At 49.7% G+C, this 17,680-nt stretch overlaps 2 protein-coding genes across 3 annotated transcripts in view; both read right to left on the bottom strand.

Moving 5' to 3' along the window:
• Positions 1-111: 111 nt before the first annotated feature.
• LOC121569061 (microfibril-associated glycoprotein 4-like) lies at positions 112-1,963 on the bottom strand. 2 transcript variants are annotated; one of them, XM_045212857.1, is made up of 5 exons: positions 1,847-1,963; positions 1,541-1,753; positions 1,240-1,336; positions 939-1,106; positions 112-792 (listed from the first exon to the last, which is right to left on the bottom strand). In XM_045212857.1, the coding sequence occupies exons 1-5, from the start codon at positions 1,850-1,852 to the stop codon at positions 545-547; spliced, it is 732 nt and encodes a 243-aa protein (XP_045068792.1). In that variant the 5' UTR covers positions 1,853-1,963; the 3' UTR covers positions 112-544. The 2 variants fall into 2 exon arrangements, with proteins under 2 accessions (XP_045068792.1, XP_045068793.1); XM_045212858.1 differs by having other exon boundaries at positions 116-792; positions 1,550-1,753; positions 1,847-1,959.
• Positions 1,964-2,373: 410 nt separating this feature from the next.
• LOC121569060 (neurogenic locus notch homolog protein 2-like) overlaps positions 2,374-17,680 on the bottom strand; it is a 36,723-nt gene continuing 21,416 nt past the window's right edge. The window contains 19 exon segments of the mRNA XM_041879680.2: positions 2,374-5,288; positions 5,290-6,474; positions 6,605-6,702; positions 6,852-6,999; positions 7,187-7,491; positions 7,724-7,983; positions 8,100-8,325; positions 8,472-8,947; positions 9,058-9,859; positions 10,720-10,852; positions 10,965-11,149; positions 11,619-11,775; positions 11,897-12,098; positions 12,256-12,484; positions 12,665-13,051; positions 13,622-14,071; positions 14,206-14,439; positions 15,756-15,869; positions 17,169-17,282. Coding sequence (XP_041735614.2) covers positions 4,968-5,288; positions 5,290-6,474; positions 6,605-6,702; positions 6,852-6,999; positions 7,187-7,491; positions 7,724-7,983; positions 8,100-8,325; positions 8,472-8,947; positions 9,058-9,859; positions 10,720-10,852; positions 10,965-11,149; positions 11,619-11,775; positions 11,897-12,098; positions 12,256-12,484; positions 12,665-13,051; positions 13,622-14,071; positions 14,206-14,439; positions 15,756-15,869; positions 17,169-17,282 — 6,026 coding nt within the window. The 3' untranslated portion in view covers positions 2,374-4,967.

Genomic DNA, 17,680 nt, shown 5'->3' with positions numbered 1-17,680 from the left:
TAGGGGAGGGAATGGCCGGCAGGGATGTAGCTCAGTTGATAGAGCATGGCGTTTGCAACGCCAGGGTTGTGGGTTCGATTCCCACGGGGGGCCAGTATAAAAAATAAATAATGTAATCACTAACTGTAAGTCGCTCTGGATAAGAGCGTCTGCTAAATGACTAAAATGTCAATGTTAACCATGAATGCAATCATGGAAACATTGCCTTTACATTTGAATCGCGCTGTAGCTCGGATCTTCAGATTGAATCGGATTGAATTGAGCCCTAAGAAAGAGTATGTGTGTCTCACACCAATCTGGACTCCTTTAACTGTTCCTTCAGTTTTTAGAGGATATTAGTGCTTTACTGCTGTATTTTAACAGTGTAATGAAGGTTTATGGTAAGACTGGCAACACTTAAATAAAACGAGGCAAAACTTTTTTCCCTTCAAGTTATTTGCTTTAAAATGTTTAAACTTCAGTTGCTTTCCCAATATTTTCATAATTTGAAAGGTAATATTTGAATGCAATATAGACAAAAATATGAGTATGAGAGGTTCTGAACTTATTCCACAGGCCTTATCTTCATCTTAATGGCTTTTAAAGAGTATTTATAACCTTTCCAAGACACCCAGTTGATACCAATACCATAGATTGAGTTGCCCCACAGATATTCCCCATTGGGATTGACACTGTGGCATTCTCCATACCACCATCCTCCTAGATATGATTTAGCACAGTTTGAAGCATAACTGTCCTGGTCTTTGTCGAAGGTGGAGAACTTCTGCCCATTGTGTTCGTCCATAGATTTCCCTGAAATGTAGAATGGACACATGGTTCCACATTTCCATTTCCAGTATTACTTTCTTCATACTGTATCTACCAAGTAGTCATTTCAGATTTATAATACTGTTATTTCACGGGAAAGGAGGAGAAATTGAAATGCTCTATAGACTCACCTGCACCTCCATCTTTGAAGCCACTTAAATGCAGCTTGTATCCTTCATGCTCAGAGGCGACAGAGAAGGAGGAGTACTGGACATAGACTTTAGCCCCTTCAAAGTCCTCCATGTCCACCCTTAACTCGTACTTCTGCCTCTGAGTGAGAAGATGGATGTTTTCTAGGCCTGAGGGACAGCACAAGGTGATGGTGGAGAACATGAGCACTAAAGATGGTAATAATACACATTAACAGACATTTAATTCATTTAGTATCTCAGCATAGACATTTCAAATGTGTCCAGTGCATCATGCTCTTACCTAACCAGTACTCTCCAGATGCCTGCCCAAACCCACTCCTGTATTGGTCCCATCCACGGTAAAAGTTCACTGTCCCATCCTTTCTCTTCTGGATCACCTGGAATAGAGAGGCATTTTATATTTTCCACTGAAATTTGAGATGTTCCACACCAGGGGAATGTTTATCCATCTCTCCGGTTGATAACATTTTCTATTTCAAATGTTAATTGTGCAAACAACAACATGGATTGAGCCCTGAGGTAGTGGTAGTGAAACAAACTTTGATGAAGCTCAAAACACTATAAACAAAAGGTCTATTCACTATACACACTGTCCATTTCCCCTCCCCAGGTTGGTCCTCACAGCCCATGTCACAGTAGACCTGGATGGGGGAGGTTTCTCCTGCAGGGTAGATGGTGTACACTCCACTGTGTCCAAAGCCCCTTCTATACACATCAGCACAATCCACTGGCATGGTGTCGTATGGTAGAGGATTGACTGCCACAGGGAGTAGTAGAATGAGCACATCCAAAGCCTGCAATAAATGTCAACTTTAACTTAAAGACATACTTCAGAATTATTCGAGAATAATAATCCCCCACCCCCTATTCAAGGTAAACAATCTCACCTTCATTATTTCTCTGATAGGATAAAATGACCTTAGGGAAGTTGTTGTCCAAAGTTGTGATCCTTCCTCGCTCCGAGATTAACGTTGAAATGAAGGAAAATTATGAATAGCAAGGTCTTTGGAAGTTCAGTTTTATACCATTTAAAGAACAGGTCTGTCCCTCCTTGTAGACTTGTTTACTTTTGTGCAATATTGATAGAGTGGAAATCCACCGCAATTGTGACAGAGTGGAAATTCCACCCGACATGGGCACGAACTCACTACTCTCAGTGCCGTAACAACATACTCAAGAAGCACTGTCAATACCACTGACCCAGAAAAGCTAAGACATTTCAAAATCTGGGGAAACAGTACTTCTAGGTCTCAGGAAGGCAGTAACGATGCCCTTAACCATCCACTAAAACTGCAACCAACATCATATTCTACGTTTGAAACTATTTGCTCTATTCACATGCAATACATAATAATTAGTGCATTATTATAAGTCAAATATAAATGTTTGAAAATATGATACACAAACACAGAAATGTAGTTCCCTACAGTTTTTATTAGAAGTGACTTATTTTACAACTTTTGTCTGTAGAAAGAAACATTGTGGAACGTTTTTTTATGTACAATGATTTTTAAACTACTTTTAAACAAGTATAGGAATTAATAATAATGATGATAGAAAATATCTATGACTTCTAATAATACAAGACCAATAAAATATCAGTCATATCCTCAATTTTCTTTTTGTCCTTTTTAGTACAAAATCATTTTTAGAAACATAAGATTCATCTTAAACAAGTAGATCTACCCAGGACAAACGTTATTTACAGACAGAAGTTGGGATATCTGAAATGTAGAGACAGAGCATAGTAGTGTGGCCAGGAAAGGAAATCAAAGGACAACAAATAGATACTTCACTAAATGAACCCTGAACTGGAATCTGAACCTAGTACCAGTCCAACCCAGAAACCTCCCATGTCTGACTCTACTGTAGTAGCTGGTTATAGTGAACAGGCTTGGACCAGTGAAGGAAACATAGTAATGAAGCCGAACAGGGGAGGAGGATCTGGTGGGCATAGAGGTGATTGGCTTTCCCAGTAGTAAGTATCCTAGCCAGGGAGCAGCAGTGGTGTGGTTGTGAGGGTTAGTTGGATCACTGGGGAGTGACATCCATAGTAAAGAGCTACAGTAGAGGGTGCAGCACTACATAGTAGTGTTCTCTCCTTCCACGTCTTCTAACAAGTCATGTCTAAATGTCCTCTCCGTGGCTGGTGGGGTGCAAGCTGCTAAAGATGCAGGGGAACGCTCCTCTGCATGCCGTAGTATAACACCTCCCTGAGGAGTGACAGAGCACTAGCAGTCCCAACCCACCAGCCACGCCCTCACACTGGCCGACTGACTGACCACGACTGGACCGCACCAGAGTTGGAATCAGTCCACAGACTTATCCATAACTGAACCACAGGAGAGAGAACATACCAACACCTCAATTACCAATGGAACCGCAAGAGAATGTGCGTCTATTGGCCAATACAACAGCTAGCCTGAGTCCCAGATCTATGTGTGCGGTCTTGCACGCATAACAATGACAGCAATGGAGTAGGCAAGAGAGCACAAACAGATGTGGGACTCAGGCTACACAAAAACAGGACCAGGGGTCAAATAATAGAATAGAACCAGTAAAAAACATGCTATCACACTGACAGGCAACATGCAGGAATGTTTGCAGGGGAGTGGTAAAAGAATAGCAGCCGATAAACATAGCTTAGCACACCGAGGAGATGTTCAAAAAGGTAACCATGGTGTCAACACATATACAGTATATAAAAAACAAACACATAACTGAGTAAAACTAAAGGGCAGTGACAGGCTGATTTAAAATTGGCAAAATAATAATGCCCTCATCTGAATGAATGTTCAGAATGAGTGAAAACAAGCTATGACTTAAGTAGTGATGGCAGAATGGGTGGGTTTACACTGACAGTGGTAGGCTGACCCTTTAGACCAGGACCAATGAGACATGACCAGGAGGATGACTCGAGCCATGAGTGGGACTGACACTCACCCAGACAGCCTGGGGAAGAATGTGGCTGAAGTTGAAACTTTAACACATCACTGTTTTTGTTTAGTTGTCTGTCTGTCTGACTGAACACTGGCCAATGAACGTACTGTAATTAATGTTTAAATGCCTTCCTGGCTCTGTGTGTGTGGATAAGCAGAGTGCTTCATTGCAATGTCAGAACCCCACCTCACGATCACCCTCCCTCCAAACGCTTTGTCCCGTGAAGTGCTTCAGAGACGCCCATCATTCTACATTCTTACAAATAATACTTCTATGGAATGTAATCAGTTCTTTTTTTCCTAGTTCATCAAATCAGAACATAATATCACTAATGACAGCCAACTTAAAAGAGTACATATTTGTTCCTAAGCCAATCTGATCGTTTTACCTGTTGGCCTAAATAAATAACATCAGTCAAGAGAGGCGAGACCTCTTCCTCTTTCTGTCTGAACCCCATGTTGATCTGCCTACGGTGTGTTAGACACTGGTGGTGGTGGGGAGTGAGTGAGTGAATCACTAGTAGTTTTCCTTATAACACCACTGGCCTCAGGTGAGCCCAAGCCGTGTTCCATGTAACAGGTGAGTGTGAAACACTGTGTGAGAGGGCAGGACAGAAAGAGACTGAGAAAACACCTGAAAAGGCAGTTCTGAGAAACACAAAAAAAACAATAAATAAAAATAAAGGAATTCCCTTCAACATTTTTTCTTTTTTCTTTCTTTTATCTACTTTTTAAAAAGTTTGTTAGTTTTTCAGGAGAGCGTCCCTAAGTCTTTGAAATGAAAGACTTCGTTTTCTTCATATACTTTTTATAATAATAAAAAAACAAGTCCATCTGTGACAGAATAAGTCTTACTTCATTAAATTGTCTGCTCTTTTATATCCAGACAACACACATTTCCCTTTACTCTTTCTCTGCAAAAAACACAGTCAATCCAAATCCAATGAAAATCTTAGAACCAGTCTGACACAAACTCGAGACACACAGGCCTTTACAGCCAGTCGTCTCCTCTCCCCTCTCCCCCAGGCAGGTCTCTGTTAACCATGTGTTAACCAGGTGCCTTGGGGGTTCATGCAAACACCTGCATCTTGCCGTTGGACTCCTGGACATGGGGGATCTGGGTTTGGGCAGGACCGGCCACCGCCGGGGCTGGGGGTGGAGTCTGACCAATCAGACACAGTGGGGGGAGGGGGCTGGACCAGGGCTCGGGCGACTCTGGGGAGGGGGTCAGGTAGGGATGCTCGCTGGGCAGGCGGAGGTAATGCTTGGGGGTGGCATCCAGGGCGGAGGAGTAGCTGTGCTGGGAGGGTGGGGTGGGGTAGTCCTCCAAGCCTGCAGTGCTGCCACTGGCCTGGGGAGGAGGGGCCTGGGAGGCCTGGGGAGAGGTGGGGCTGAGGGGCTGGCTGGGGCTGAGGAGGCTGCTGCTGCCCGGGGGGCTGCTGCTGGAAGAAGGCTGGAGGGGGCTGTGTCGTCTGGGGGGTGGGTGGGGAGGAGGTGCCCATGCGGAGGCTCTGCTGGCTGGCCATGGAGTGGTTGTGGAGCTGCTGCTGCTGCTCTGCGATGGAGGGCAGCTTGACAGGGCTGAGGGAGATGGGCGTGCTGGAGATGACAGGCGTGGGCTGCAGCATGGCCTGCTGGGCGCTGCGGTACAGGTGCTGCTGGTGCTGCTGGTGCTGCTGCATCATGAGGCTGTTCTGCTGCTGCTGCATGGGGCTCTGAGGGTGCATGCCCGCCTGGCTGCTGTGGACCAGGTTCACCACCTGTCCCCCGCACTGGGAGGAGGGGGGCATGCGGCTGTGCCAGTCGAAGGGCACGCTGACAGGGCTCACCAGGCCCATGTTGAGCCCCAGCTGGCCGGCGTTGAGCACGTAGCCGTGGGGGCCCTGGTTGACCTGGCTGGCCATGGACACGCGGCCCTGCATGGACATGCCTCCATCTCCCAGGTCGTTGAGCTGGGCCAGAGACACAGCGAAGGGGCCAGAGCCGTCCATCATGCTGCTGTGCACCATGGGAGTGCTGGGCACTGACATGGAGGAGTGGAAGAGCCCAGAGGAGGGCATGGCCACCGGGGAGCAGGGGTTGGTGATGTAGCCGGCATTGTTGGCCCCTCCGCGGGGGGAGTCCAGGGAGTCGACGGGGGACAGGGTGACAGAGCTCTCCAGCAGGGCGCTCTGCATGTCCAGGGTCAGCTTCTTGTTGCGGGCCTTAGCTGAATCCTTGAGGTTCTGGGCATGCTGCCCTCCCAGACCTGAACCCTTGGCCCCGGGGCGGCGACTCTTCTTCCCCTGGGGGGTGTTCTTCAGGCCGGGCATGAAGGCGCTGGGGGGACACATGAGGGGGGACAAGGTGTGTCCCCCGGCCAGGTGGTGTGGGGCCCCTCCGTGGCCCTGGGGGCTCCTCACTGTGTTGTACTCATCCAGCAGCTGAACAATGTCATGGTGCATTCGCTCCTGGGCGATGTCCCGAGGCAGACGGTCCATATGGTCAGTTATCTCCCTGTTGGCGAAGTGGGCCAGGAGGATCTTGACTGCCTCACAACTACCCTCACGCGCCGCCAGGAAGAGAGGGGTCTCCTCCTAATATACAGAGAGAGAGAGAGAGAAAGAGAAAATTAGACGTTTGCTCCCCAATATCTCTCTATATATTCAAGATTGTATCACTGTGGGTAGCTGACAGCTGTAGATATAGGTGGAGGGCTGTGTGTACCTTGAGGTCCTGCATGTCTTTGTTGGCTCCGTTCTTCAGCAGGGCCATGGTGGCCTCCATGTTGTTGACAGCAGCTGCCCAGTGCAGAGCAGATTTACCTTGGATGAGAGGAACACACACTGTTGTTACTCCTCCTACCTCTTACCACTAAACACAGTATCACCATTCAACTGCATGAACTCTCTCTTCAACACACACACACACACATTATGCTGCACTGCACACACTAGTTTGGCCAATCACATACCCAGTTCGTCGACAGCGTTGATGTCTGCATGGCAGGTGATGAGTTCCTCCACCATGCCCTCTACAGCCAGGCGGGCAGCCAGGATCAGGGCGGTGGAGCCGTCGTACATACGAGAGTCCAGGTCTGTGGCCCGGGTCCTGATCAGAATCTAACCAGGACAGACAGGGAGAAATAACATGTCAGTCTGGCAGATGAGACAACAGTCAACTCAGCAAGTGGACTAGTGTAAGTAGTAGCAAAGTCAAGTCTTACATGTGTAATTATGAGGTATACATTGAGTAAATGTGAAGATATAACTTCAACATTAAGCATTTGAAAAGTGTGTGTGTATTTACCTGGAACACCCCCTGGGCGTCGGCGGCCACGGCAGCGTGTAGCGGCGTGCGGCCTGTGTTGTCCTGTGCATTGGCGTCGGCCCCGGCGTCCAACAGCCGCTTGGCAGCGTCAGCGCGGGCGTAGCGGGCAGCCAGATGAAGGGCGGTCTCTCCGGTGCGGTCCGTCTGGGCGGCCAATGTGGCGCCCTGGTAGATGAGGTCAGAGATGATGTTGGCAGAACACTCCTCTGACTCCTCCTCCTCGGGGAGCTCGGGCTCCAGACCGCCTCCGCAGAACGACGCCAGCATCAGAGGGGTGAAACCGTCTGGTGGAGAGAAGGAAGGGAGAGGCACAGGGTCAGTCAATGTGTCAACCAATACATAACAGACAGGAACATATCAAAAAGATCAAATGTAGCAACTAACAATAAACAGTGGGAATATGAATCAGGAGGAGTTTTAAAAAAATGATATACTACTGTCTCAAGGATTCCAATCCAGACGCATCCCCCTGCACATGACACAACAACATTCCATGTGATTTATTTCAATACTGACCAGGTCCTCGGACGTTGACGTCCATGCAGTCCTGGTCGAACTCTCCCTGGGGCGGGGTGAGGGCCATGGAGGGGGGCATGCGGATGTCTGCAGCCGCTAGGTGGTGCTGGGTCCACTGTCTACAGTCTACAGTGTCTTCACTGTCTGACAGGATGCTGGGCTCCTCAACCTTCAGTCTCTTGGCCTCAGGGCAGTCTGTGTCAATCCACGAGTCACTGTGGTCGCCAAGCAGAGACTCCTCCACCGTCTTGGGCATGTGTCTGGAGAGAGACAGGTAAAACACAGTCACAATACCATAGTGGAGCAGATACATTGATTTGGAATCACCATAGGAGTGCTGTAAGTGTACTGAGGACACAACAGTGTGACTACTCACTTCATGCCCAGTGCGTCCTGGCCTAAGGGTTCCCTGCGGTTCTTGTTGCTGCTGGGTTCCTTCTTGGGGAAGAAGCCCTCGGGGAACCACAGGGTGCTGTGTTCTCTCTTCCTGCGGGCGATCAGCACGCCCACCACCAGGATGACCAATAGGAACAGGGCTGCCACGCCCACCAGCATCAGCTTGCCCCACTCTGGCATGTCTATAATGTCTGGGAACTTCTCACCTACATGTTATAACAAGGACTTTAGTATATGAGCTGTGGTTACAGTATTTGATGAAGAAATGACATATATATCAATGTTTTTAATGTTATCTCATGTTATCTTTAGATGCTGTATCCTGGTATAGTGTCTGTGTGTTTCTACTCACTGCGGACTTCTTTGAGGGGGTATGGGAAGCTGAGCATCTCCACGGCTGACAGGGCTCCCAGGTAGTCTGCTGCACTGTTTGCCGACGGGAAACAGTCATCAGAGCTCTGGGAACACAGACGGTTGTCTATCTCCAGGTACACTATGGACCCAATGACCTCCTGGTGGGGCTGCAGCTCTCGTTTGAGGCGCGCCTCTCGCCGGATGTAGGGCCGGATCATGGCCTCTCCGTTTTGGTCCAGGCGGAAGCGCAGGGTGGTTCTCAGGATGGCGCTGAGCTTCTGCAGGAAGGCGGTGCCCGTACGTACTAGCTCCTCCGGGGGTAGCAGGACCACCAGGACCAGCACCCCGTCAGCCAGGTCCTCTGGAACCTTCCCTGCACAGTCCAGACCGTCCCAGCCACACTCCTCTGAGTTACAGCCCTGGTCACAGCGACCGTCAGCGTAGTGGTCGATACAGTACGTCTTGTAGATGGGACTGGTGGCGACAGAGAGAGTTAGAGAGATCAGCTTAGAGGGTTACATATAGTAGAGGGTCAGGTGAAGGAATGAGAGTCCAGAACAGAATGATGGAGGTGGAGTACTTACTTGCAGATTTTCTCCTTGTTCTTGCAATCAAAGTTGTCGTAGAGGCAGTCAGCGTTGTTGCACGCCTCGTCACACTGGCTGTTGTTGAAGACACGCCAGCAGCGCGGGTCGGTGCAGCGCGCCCACGGGTTCACCGCCAGCGAGCAGTCGGCCCCGTCCCAGCGGCAGAGGAATGTGTTGCACTCCTTGTCGCAGACACCGTCGTTGGCCTTGCCGTGGCAGTCGGGCAGGGGGCAGGTGGGCGGCGGAGGGGGCTCTGCCAGCCTAGTGCTGCCCTGCTCGCAGCGCTTGCCCGTCCAGCCTTGGACACACTGGCAGTGGAAGAAGGGGAAGCTGGTCTCCTCGGTGCAGAGGCCTCCGTTGCGGCACGGCTGGGAGGAGCAGCCCTCGTTACTACGGTGCTGGCACTGGGGCCCGGCGTAGCCAGTCAGGCAGGTACAGCGGGCGCCCCGCGTGGTCAGAGCACAGCTACCTCCATTATAGCAAGACAACTCCCGGCACGACATGCTCCTCTCACAGTTGTTCACACGCACACCCTCCTTACCTGTGAAGCCGGGCTTGCAGACACACTGGTAGTCGTTGGGGAGCTGGATGCAGTCCAGACTGTTGGTGGGGCTGCAGGGGTTGGAGTGACACTCGTTGATGTCCCCCTCACACCTCTCTCCAGTGAAGCCAGGAGGACAGTTACAGCGGTAGCCCCCCACCCTGTCCACACAGGTACCGTTGTTCAGACACTTAGGAGAAGTCCCGCGCAGCCTCAGAGGAGGAGCACAGTCATCCTCGTTGATCTCACATAGAACACCTAAAGGCGAAATGGCCGGGTATCAATATTGAGTACGTTTACATGCACACTAATAATGCAATATTAAACTGATTATGGCAGTAGGCAGAGTATGGCATTAATCATGTAAACACCTTACTCTGCTTATCTTAATCAGCGTAAGGTTATAATGGTAGTAAGCATACGCCGATTAAAACACCTGGTTTTCTGAGCAATCTTTCTAATTATTAGGACATGTTAATCTGAGTTCCAGCAGTGTATTTGATCTGCCATGTGCCAGGCAGCACCAGCAGCACAGCCTCCCTTATGCGCGAGTGAAGTGAGTCTGGAAAAACCGAAGTAGCTTTCACATACAAACTTTATATGTCCGAACTCAGATAGGGAACCCTATAATAATAATAATAATATGCCATTTAGCAGACGCTTTTATCCAAAGCGACTTACAGTCATGTGTGCATACATTTTATACGTATGGGTGGTCCCGGGGATCGAACCCACTACTCTGGCGTTACAAGCGCCGTGCTCTACCAGCTGAGCTACAGAGGACCACATCAAATAAGCTTCCCAAAAAGAACATGGTCGCTGTGGTAGACAGTTTATTTTGATTGGCAATTTTCTGCATTCATCAAAGTCCCATCAAGCAGCCTGATTTCAGTTGTGTCCATGTAAACAGGATTATTATGGAAATCGTTCTTCTTGAAGAGGACATGTTGTGAGTATGGAAGAGGACATGTTGTGAGTATGGAAGAGGACATGTTGTGAGTATGGAAGAGGACATGTTGTGAGTATGGAAGAGGACATGTGAGTATGGAAGAGGACATGTTGTGAGTATGGAAGAGGACATGTTGTGAGTATGGAAGAGGACATAGGTGAGGACATACCCAAGGTGCCAGGTGGGCAGGAGCAGATGTAGTGTCCCACCAGGTCAATGCAGGTGCCACCGTTCTGGCACGGGTGAGACTGGCACTCGTTGACCTCCATCTCACAGTTCTCTCCGGTGTAGCCTGGCATACACTGTAGGCCCATAGACACATACCATTAACATCATATCTAGAACTATATTACAACAACATTAAGGCATTAACTGCAGTTTATACAGAATTCAGACTTGACTTATCCGACTCACGTCACACTGGTATCCTCCCACGTAGGCCCTGCAGGTGGCGCCGTTGCGACAGGGTTTGTCCTCACAGTGGTCCACCTGGCTCTCACAGTAGCTGTCTGTGTAGTCTGTTGGACACTTACAGTAGTGGGTGTTGCCTGTGTTGACACAGTGACCTCCGTGGTGACACAGCTCGTCTGTCTGGAGGCCTGGGAGCAGACAAGAGACCGGGGACAGTTATACCACGGTATACATATAAACACATACTGCATGCATGCGCTAAACCAGGGGTGTTAAACATACGGCCCGCGGGTGTTTAGAGTAAAAAAAGATATGTACGAACTCAATTTACTTTAAAATGACTAAAACCAAATTGAAACTGTGTAGAAATGATAATGGACCTACATTCATACAGTTTCTTGACTGTGTCCAGCTCGCTAATAATCACCGAAATGAAAGCTAGACTGTCAGGGAGCATCAACAAATCCCAAAACTATGGATAGAGGACTATTCTTTGCTAATTTTGATGCCGAGGAAATATAACACATTTTTTGTACGACCCTCTGGACCTCGTTGAAGACCGAATGCGGCCCCCGGGGCAAAATGAGTTGGACACCGCTGCGCTAAACACTTACAGTAAACACACACAAATAGCAAGAACAGGGCATGCGTCCGTACCTCTCTTGAGCGCGGCCACCTCACAGGAAACCCCAGGGATGTCACAGTAGCGTCCAGACCAGCCTCCCAGACACTCACAGGAGAAGGAGGCGTCCTTCTGATGACAGCGCCCTCCGTTCTGACAGGGAGACGATCGTCTGCACCAGTCCACTGGCATCTGGAGAGACAGAGAAGAGGACCAGCTTAACACCACAGTATCTGAACATGTGTTTGTGTTAATGCTTTCTGGATTACTATAGAATAGAATAGTATAGAATAGAAATGCTGTTTGTGTGTACCTGGCAGCGGTTGCCTGTGTATCCCTTGGGGCAGGAGCAGCGGAAGGACTCCAGAGCGTCCTGGCAGACCCCTCCGTTGAGGCATGGCTGGGAGTCACACTCATTCACCTCATACTGGCAGTGGGAGCCTGTGAAGCCTGAGCGGCAGGTACAGGAGTAGCCGTTGATCTTGTCTGTACAGGTACCGCCGTTGAAGCATGAGCTGTGGGTGTAGGGTAAAAGATAGTTATATCATCACTGTTGATCCATTCTGCACACATCAGAACACACACTGTTTCAAAGGTCACAAAGGGCACATGTGCACACACACACACACACACACACACCACTCTCCCCCTGAAGCGGACTATCAGACTCACCTTTCAGTGCAGTCAGGGATGTTTGTCTCACAGTTAATGCCAGTGAAGCCAGGTCTGCAGGTGCAGGTGTAGCTGTTGACGTAGTCTGTGCAGGTGCCTCCGTTCTTACAGGGGGCGCTCTGACACTCGTTCACCTCCACGGCACAGCGCGGCCCCGTGAAGCCTGGCAGACAGCTGCAGCGGAACGAGTTCACACCGTCCGTACAGGAACCCCCACTCAGACACGGGTCTGCAGGAAGACGGAGAGAGAGAGGGGGGTTAGGGATGGAGGGAGAGGAGGATGATATGGAGTTGGAGGAAGTAGTAGCAGATATGGAGGCCGGTATTGTACAGCAGCAGCAGAGACAGTGGTCCTATGGATAATGAAGTACAGTAATAGAACGTTGCTAGTCTCTCATTGGTCACTCACTAGGGGCACAGTCGTTGATGTCCGTCTCACAGCTGGGCCCGGTGAAGCCGCCGCGGCAGGAGCACACAAACCCTCCCTGTGTGTTGGTGCAGGTACCACGGTTCTTACACGGGTTGGCGATGCACTCGTTCACGTCAATGTTGCACAGCTGACCTTGCCATCCTTGCTGGCAGTTGCACTGGTAGCCCAGGTAGTCAGGTGTGTGGGTGCACAAGGCATGGTTGGCACAGGGGTTGGGGGAGCAGGGGGTGAGCACGTCGGCACAGGTGGGCCCGCTGTAGGGCAGCTCACACAGACAGGTGAAACTGGCCACGCCGTCCACACACGTGCCCTGGTTCAGACACGGACTGGACGAACACTCGTTGATGTTTACCTGGCACAGGTTACCTAGGCAACGCAGGAGAGAGCGACAAAAGGGAGATGTGTTAGATTACGATACAGAGTAGAGTCATTGAGTAAGTTAATTTAACATGGAGTTAAGACTAGTAAACGGGGGACCAGTATGAAAAATGTATGCACTCACTAACTGTAAGTCGCTCTGGATAAGAGCGTCTGCTAAATGACTAAAATGTAAAAATGTAAATGTTAACTGGCTGTCACTCTCTGCAGTTCTTTTAGATATCCACTAGGGGGCGATATGAGCCAGTATATTAGATGGGACCCTTCATGGATGGGCCCCAAACCAAACAAGGCCTCTTGAGTTGTGTGAAACATCAGTTGGCATGAGAACAACGTACAGCAGTTTACACGGTCTGTAGATGTTCAAATGTTTTGGTGTATACATGCATCTCCAAGTTTATTTTCAAACAGTGATTGTGTTTATCTACCATGTGTTTGTATGCTGTGAGAGTGTATACATCACGGGTGCCTGGTGTAGGCTTGTTAGGCTGCTGTAGTGCCTCTGTGTGTCTAGAGTCAGAGTTAGGGATAGGGTTTGGGATAGGGCAGCAGGCTCACCTCTGAAGCCCTGGCGACACTTGCAGGTGAATCCGTTCAGCTGGTCGATGCAGGTGCCAGCGTTCTGACAGGGGCTGGGCAGACAGTCATTACGGTCTAGGTCACAGTTCTTCCCCACCCAGCCGGGCTCACAGTCACAGCGGTAGCCGTTGATGTCGTCTCTGCAGGCGCCGTGCACACAGGGGTTGCTGCCACACTCGTCCACCTGGGAGTAGCAGTAGGGAGGCTGGAAGCCCTCGGGACACTGGCAGTGGAAGCCGTTCTCCTTGTCCACACACGTCCCCCCGTTCCTGCAGGGGCCGGACGAGCACTCGTCCATCTCCACGTTGCACAGAGGGCCGGTGAAGCCTGGTTTGCACACGCAGTCGTAGCGGTTGATGCCGTCCTTGCAGATTCCATAGTCACATGGTTTGCTGGCGCAGTCATCAAAGTTAATCTCACAGTTGGTACCTGTGTGGACAAGAGAGAACACCAAATAAACAGCAGTACTATGACAGAGACCCCAGCAGAAATTCTGTGTCCATAAACAGAATAAAGTTGAAGATATTTAGTGTTATAAATCTCTATTGGTACTGCTCTCTCACCTGAGGTGCCGTGCTGACACTGGCAGATGTACTTGTTGACCAGGTCTACACACTTGCCCCCGTTCTGGCAGGGGTTACTATGGCACTCGTTCAGCTGGTTCTCGCAGCGGTAGCCCGTGTAGCCCGCCTCGCAGTTACACGTGTAGCTGGCGATGCCGTCCACGCAGGTGCCGTGGTGGCACGGGTCGGGCTGGCAGTTGTTGGTGTTGCTCTCGCACAGTGTGCCCTCGTACCCTGGAGAAAGAGACAACAGGAATTAGAACAGGCCTCTTGTGGGTTCTTTGCATCACACTCTTCATCTTTTAGACACTGTTTTTTTCTTTAAATCTGCCTGCCACCCAGCAACCTCTCCTCATCCAAACCCCTCCAACCATTTCCCCTCTCCCATTCACTTCTCTCCATCTCCATTTCCCTTTCATTTCCCTTTCTCCACTTCCCTCTTTATTCCTTTCTATTACCTCCCCTTATTTCCCACTCTTTCTCTCTCTATGAAAGCTTCTACAGTTTGGAGTTCTGGGCCCCGTGGTTTCCCTGCCGACGGTGTTGTGTGTGTGAGACTGAGCAGTGTTAGTTGGTTCGTTAGTGTGCAGAGCAGAGCGTTGTGGTGTGGTGGTGCAGAGAGAGCTGAGTGCTGCTGTGCCGGGTGCTAGGCAGGCCCCGTCGTGCTGTGGGCCAGGGGACAGGTCCTTGCGGTGTAGAAGGAGTAGGGCCCTTGACAAGGCTCACAGGCCTGGCTTTGTTCCCGCCGGGGACAATGGGCCGTGCCACGTCTAACAGGGCCACTTCACTCAACAACAGAGGAAGGGGGGTGGGGGGACACAGGGAATACCAAGCAGCTGGCCACCGCTAAACAATGCAACAGGCTCCCCCATACACACACACATAGACACAGCTTCCGACAAACACACACACAAACACACACACACACACACACGCTAGACGAACTAACACAAACACACTTGCTCAAGAAACCAGCTAAAAACTGTAGCTGAGCTGTTCACATTCTTACACATAGATGCTAATGTGAATGTGAATGCTGAGCTAAGATATGCCATAAGGCCAGTGCAGTGTGTTAGGGTGTGTGGGGGTATGTATTGTGGGGTACAGAGGAACAGATGTCGGGGTGATGACCAGCCCTAACCACCCCCCACCCCCCCAGCAGCTGCTGGCCCTGGGTGACCCTGTGTGTGATTCTGGGGTCCGAGGGACCGGCTGGGGAGAAGAGGGGGGATTAGGGGCCTCAGTCCAGACTCAACCCAAGCTCAGCCTCAGTCCCAGTTCATCTCCAGCCCATCTCCAGCAACAGTCTCCCAGGTCGAGTCCAACCAGCAGTCTGAGGCCACAACAGACACACAACCAGGGAGTCATCTGACCCCACCATCCCACTCACTCTCAATGAGACCATCACCATCTATAACCCCTTTAGAGGTGAGGGGACAGATGTGCCTGCTGTAGGGGGTGATTGTCAGTCTAGGAGCACTCATGTATGTACACACTGACACACACAAACACATGGACAAAAATAAATGTACATTATTATTGCTCCTTACCTTCAGCACAGCGGCACTCGTATCCGTTGGGCCGGTCGTAACACTTGGCTCCGTTCTGGCAGGGCGTGCTGGCGCACTCATCAATGTCGATCTGACACATGGTGCCAGTAAACCCTGGGACAGGCAAATACAGAGGTGAGGGGTCAGAGAAAAGCTCCAGTAGATGGGTCCACAGTGAGGTCAGCCCGCGCTCCTTAAGGGGCCAGAGGTCTCCAGGCTAGGTTAGGGACGTCTGGACAGTGGGATGGTAAGGTTCTAAAGTGTCTGGACAGGGTGACGACGGTCTATCGTCATTGATCCATGGACTTGAAATCCAGAGTGTGATCCAGAGAATAGGACCTAAACATGGTTCTGGAGAGGGTTAGGTTCTGCAATGTCTACAGTCTGCAGTGTTCTGTTATTATACATTCTGGGATGTCTGGTGAATTTGAGAATGTCTGGACTCTCAAGGACTATGTTGTGTTCTGGAATGTCTGCTAATGTCAAGTCATGGTTCCAACTTCCAACACGTCTACCAATTGCTTAACCCAGCAAGGTTTTATCTCCCACATGCCTACCATTTAAATGGATTTCTTGCCCCAACATGTAAATGTCAAACCAGAATCCTGAGTATGGTTAATGCCTTGGTCAACTAGCTGAGACATATAATCTTGTACACGTTCTTCTACAGTGTCTGAAATAGCTTGTTCTCAATTTGGTGAGATGGCAACACCAAAGTAGGCTTTAAATTAACTTCTATTCCATGTCTGAGAAACGGTTTGGCTGGCAAAGCAACAGAAATCAATTGGGAAGGGGCCCTTGGAGGAGTCGATTGGTGCGGTTGGTTTAGGAATACCTAGTGGTGATTAACAGTGTGAGGAGGATGGACCTGGTCTGTGTGTCTCTGTGTGTCTGTGTTGCTGCTTGGGGCAGGAGGTTAGAGGGGGAGAGACAGTGGGATTGTTTTCTCTCTCAGGGAACCCCCCCTCCCTGCCTGCATCAGCTACACAGGCTCAATAGCTAGATGGGGGGTGAGGGGGGATGTCTGCCCCAGATGTAAATTGCGAACCTGAAAAAGAATCTCATTAGTAGGACTGCTGTCCCTTCCACATTCCACCATAGAGGGGGAGAGGAAGGGGGAGGGGTTGTGGGGGGTCACAATAGTGTCTTTGTTCAGTGGAGAGGATAGGCAGGCTGCCTCTGGGGCCTGCATGGCTTTTATGACTGGGCTTGGTTGCTCTAAACTCCCATCAGACACAACTAGCAGGAGGAGCACTCTGATTCACAGGGACATTTAACTCCACATCTCACACCTGTTCAGTTCACACTGACCAACACCGGCACAAGGTTAGACATTTTGATTATGAAAGGCTGGAGAGGTTCTGTGCTGTATCTAAACAGCTTAGAGAGATTCAAACATGAATCGGATCTTACCTGGCTGGCAGGTGCATGTGAATCCATTGACCATGTCCCGGCAGATACCGTCGTTCACACAAGGGTTGCTCTCACACTCATCCACATCCACCTCACAGTAGGTCCCCATGTAGCCTGGAAAGTAAATACACATATATATATATATATATATATATATATATATATATATATATTTAACACATATATTTATTGGATTTTCAAACAGGACAATCAACAGAATTGCTATAGAAATACACCCCCCTGCATATACATTATTAACACAAGTATCAAAGATCATACTTTTTCATAAAATGCAAAACTGAAAAATGATTAATCTGGGCCTTCTATGTCCAGGAGACATGACCGTAATGTTTCCCTATCTATCTAGGGGAGTTCTAGCAGTGGAAATAGTTTTCTCACAGTCTCAGGGGGCCACAGAAGGTTTTCAATCAACACCGCTCTTGTCAGAGCCCCAAACCACAGGGGGAACGTTAGCTTTTTCTCCCTGGATGGGAAACCATCACAAATACACC

This window comes from Coregonus clupeaformis, unplaced genomic scaffold (genome assembly GCF_020615455.1).
Source record: "Coregonus clupeaformis isolate EN_2021a unplaced genomic scaffold, ASM2061545v1 scaf0057, whole genome shotgun sequence".
In the NCBI taxonomy this organism is placed as follows: domain Eukaryota; kingdom Metazoa; phylum Chordata; class Actinopteri; order Salmoniformes; family Salmonidae; genus Coregonus; species Coregonus clupeaformis.
This window is presented reverse-complemented; position numbering and strand designations above follow the sequence as displayed.

What these genes read in the sequence shown, in the direction of transcription:
- LOC121569061 (XM_045212857.1), bottom strand. An exon ending in GGAAATGGACAGTGTGTATA is followed by an intron (nt 1,337 to 1,540) that starts GTGAATAGACCT and finishes TCTCTATTCCAG; the next exon opens with GTGATCCAGAAGAGAAAGGA. An exon ending in ATCTGGAGAGTACTGGTTAG is followed by an intron (nt 1,107 to 1,239) that starts GTAAGAGCATGA and finishes GCTGTCCCTCAG; the next exon opens with GCCTAGAAAACATCCATCTT.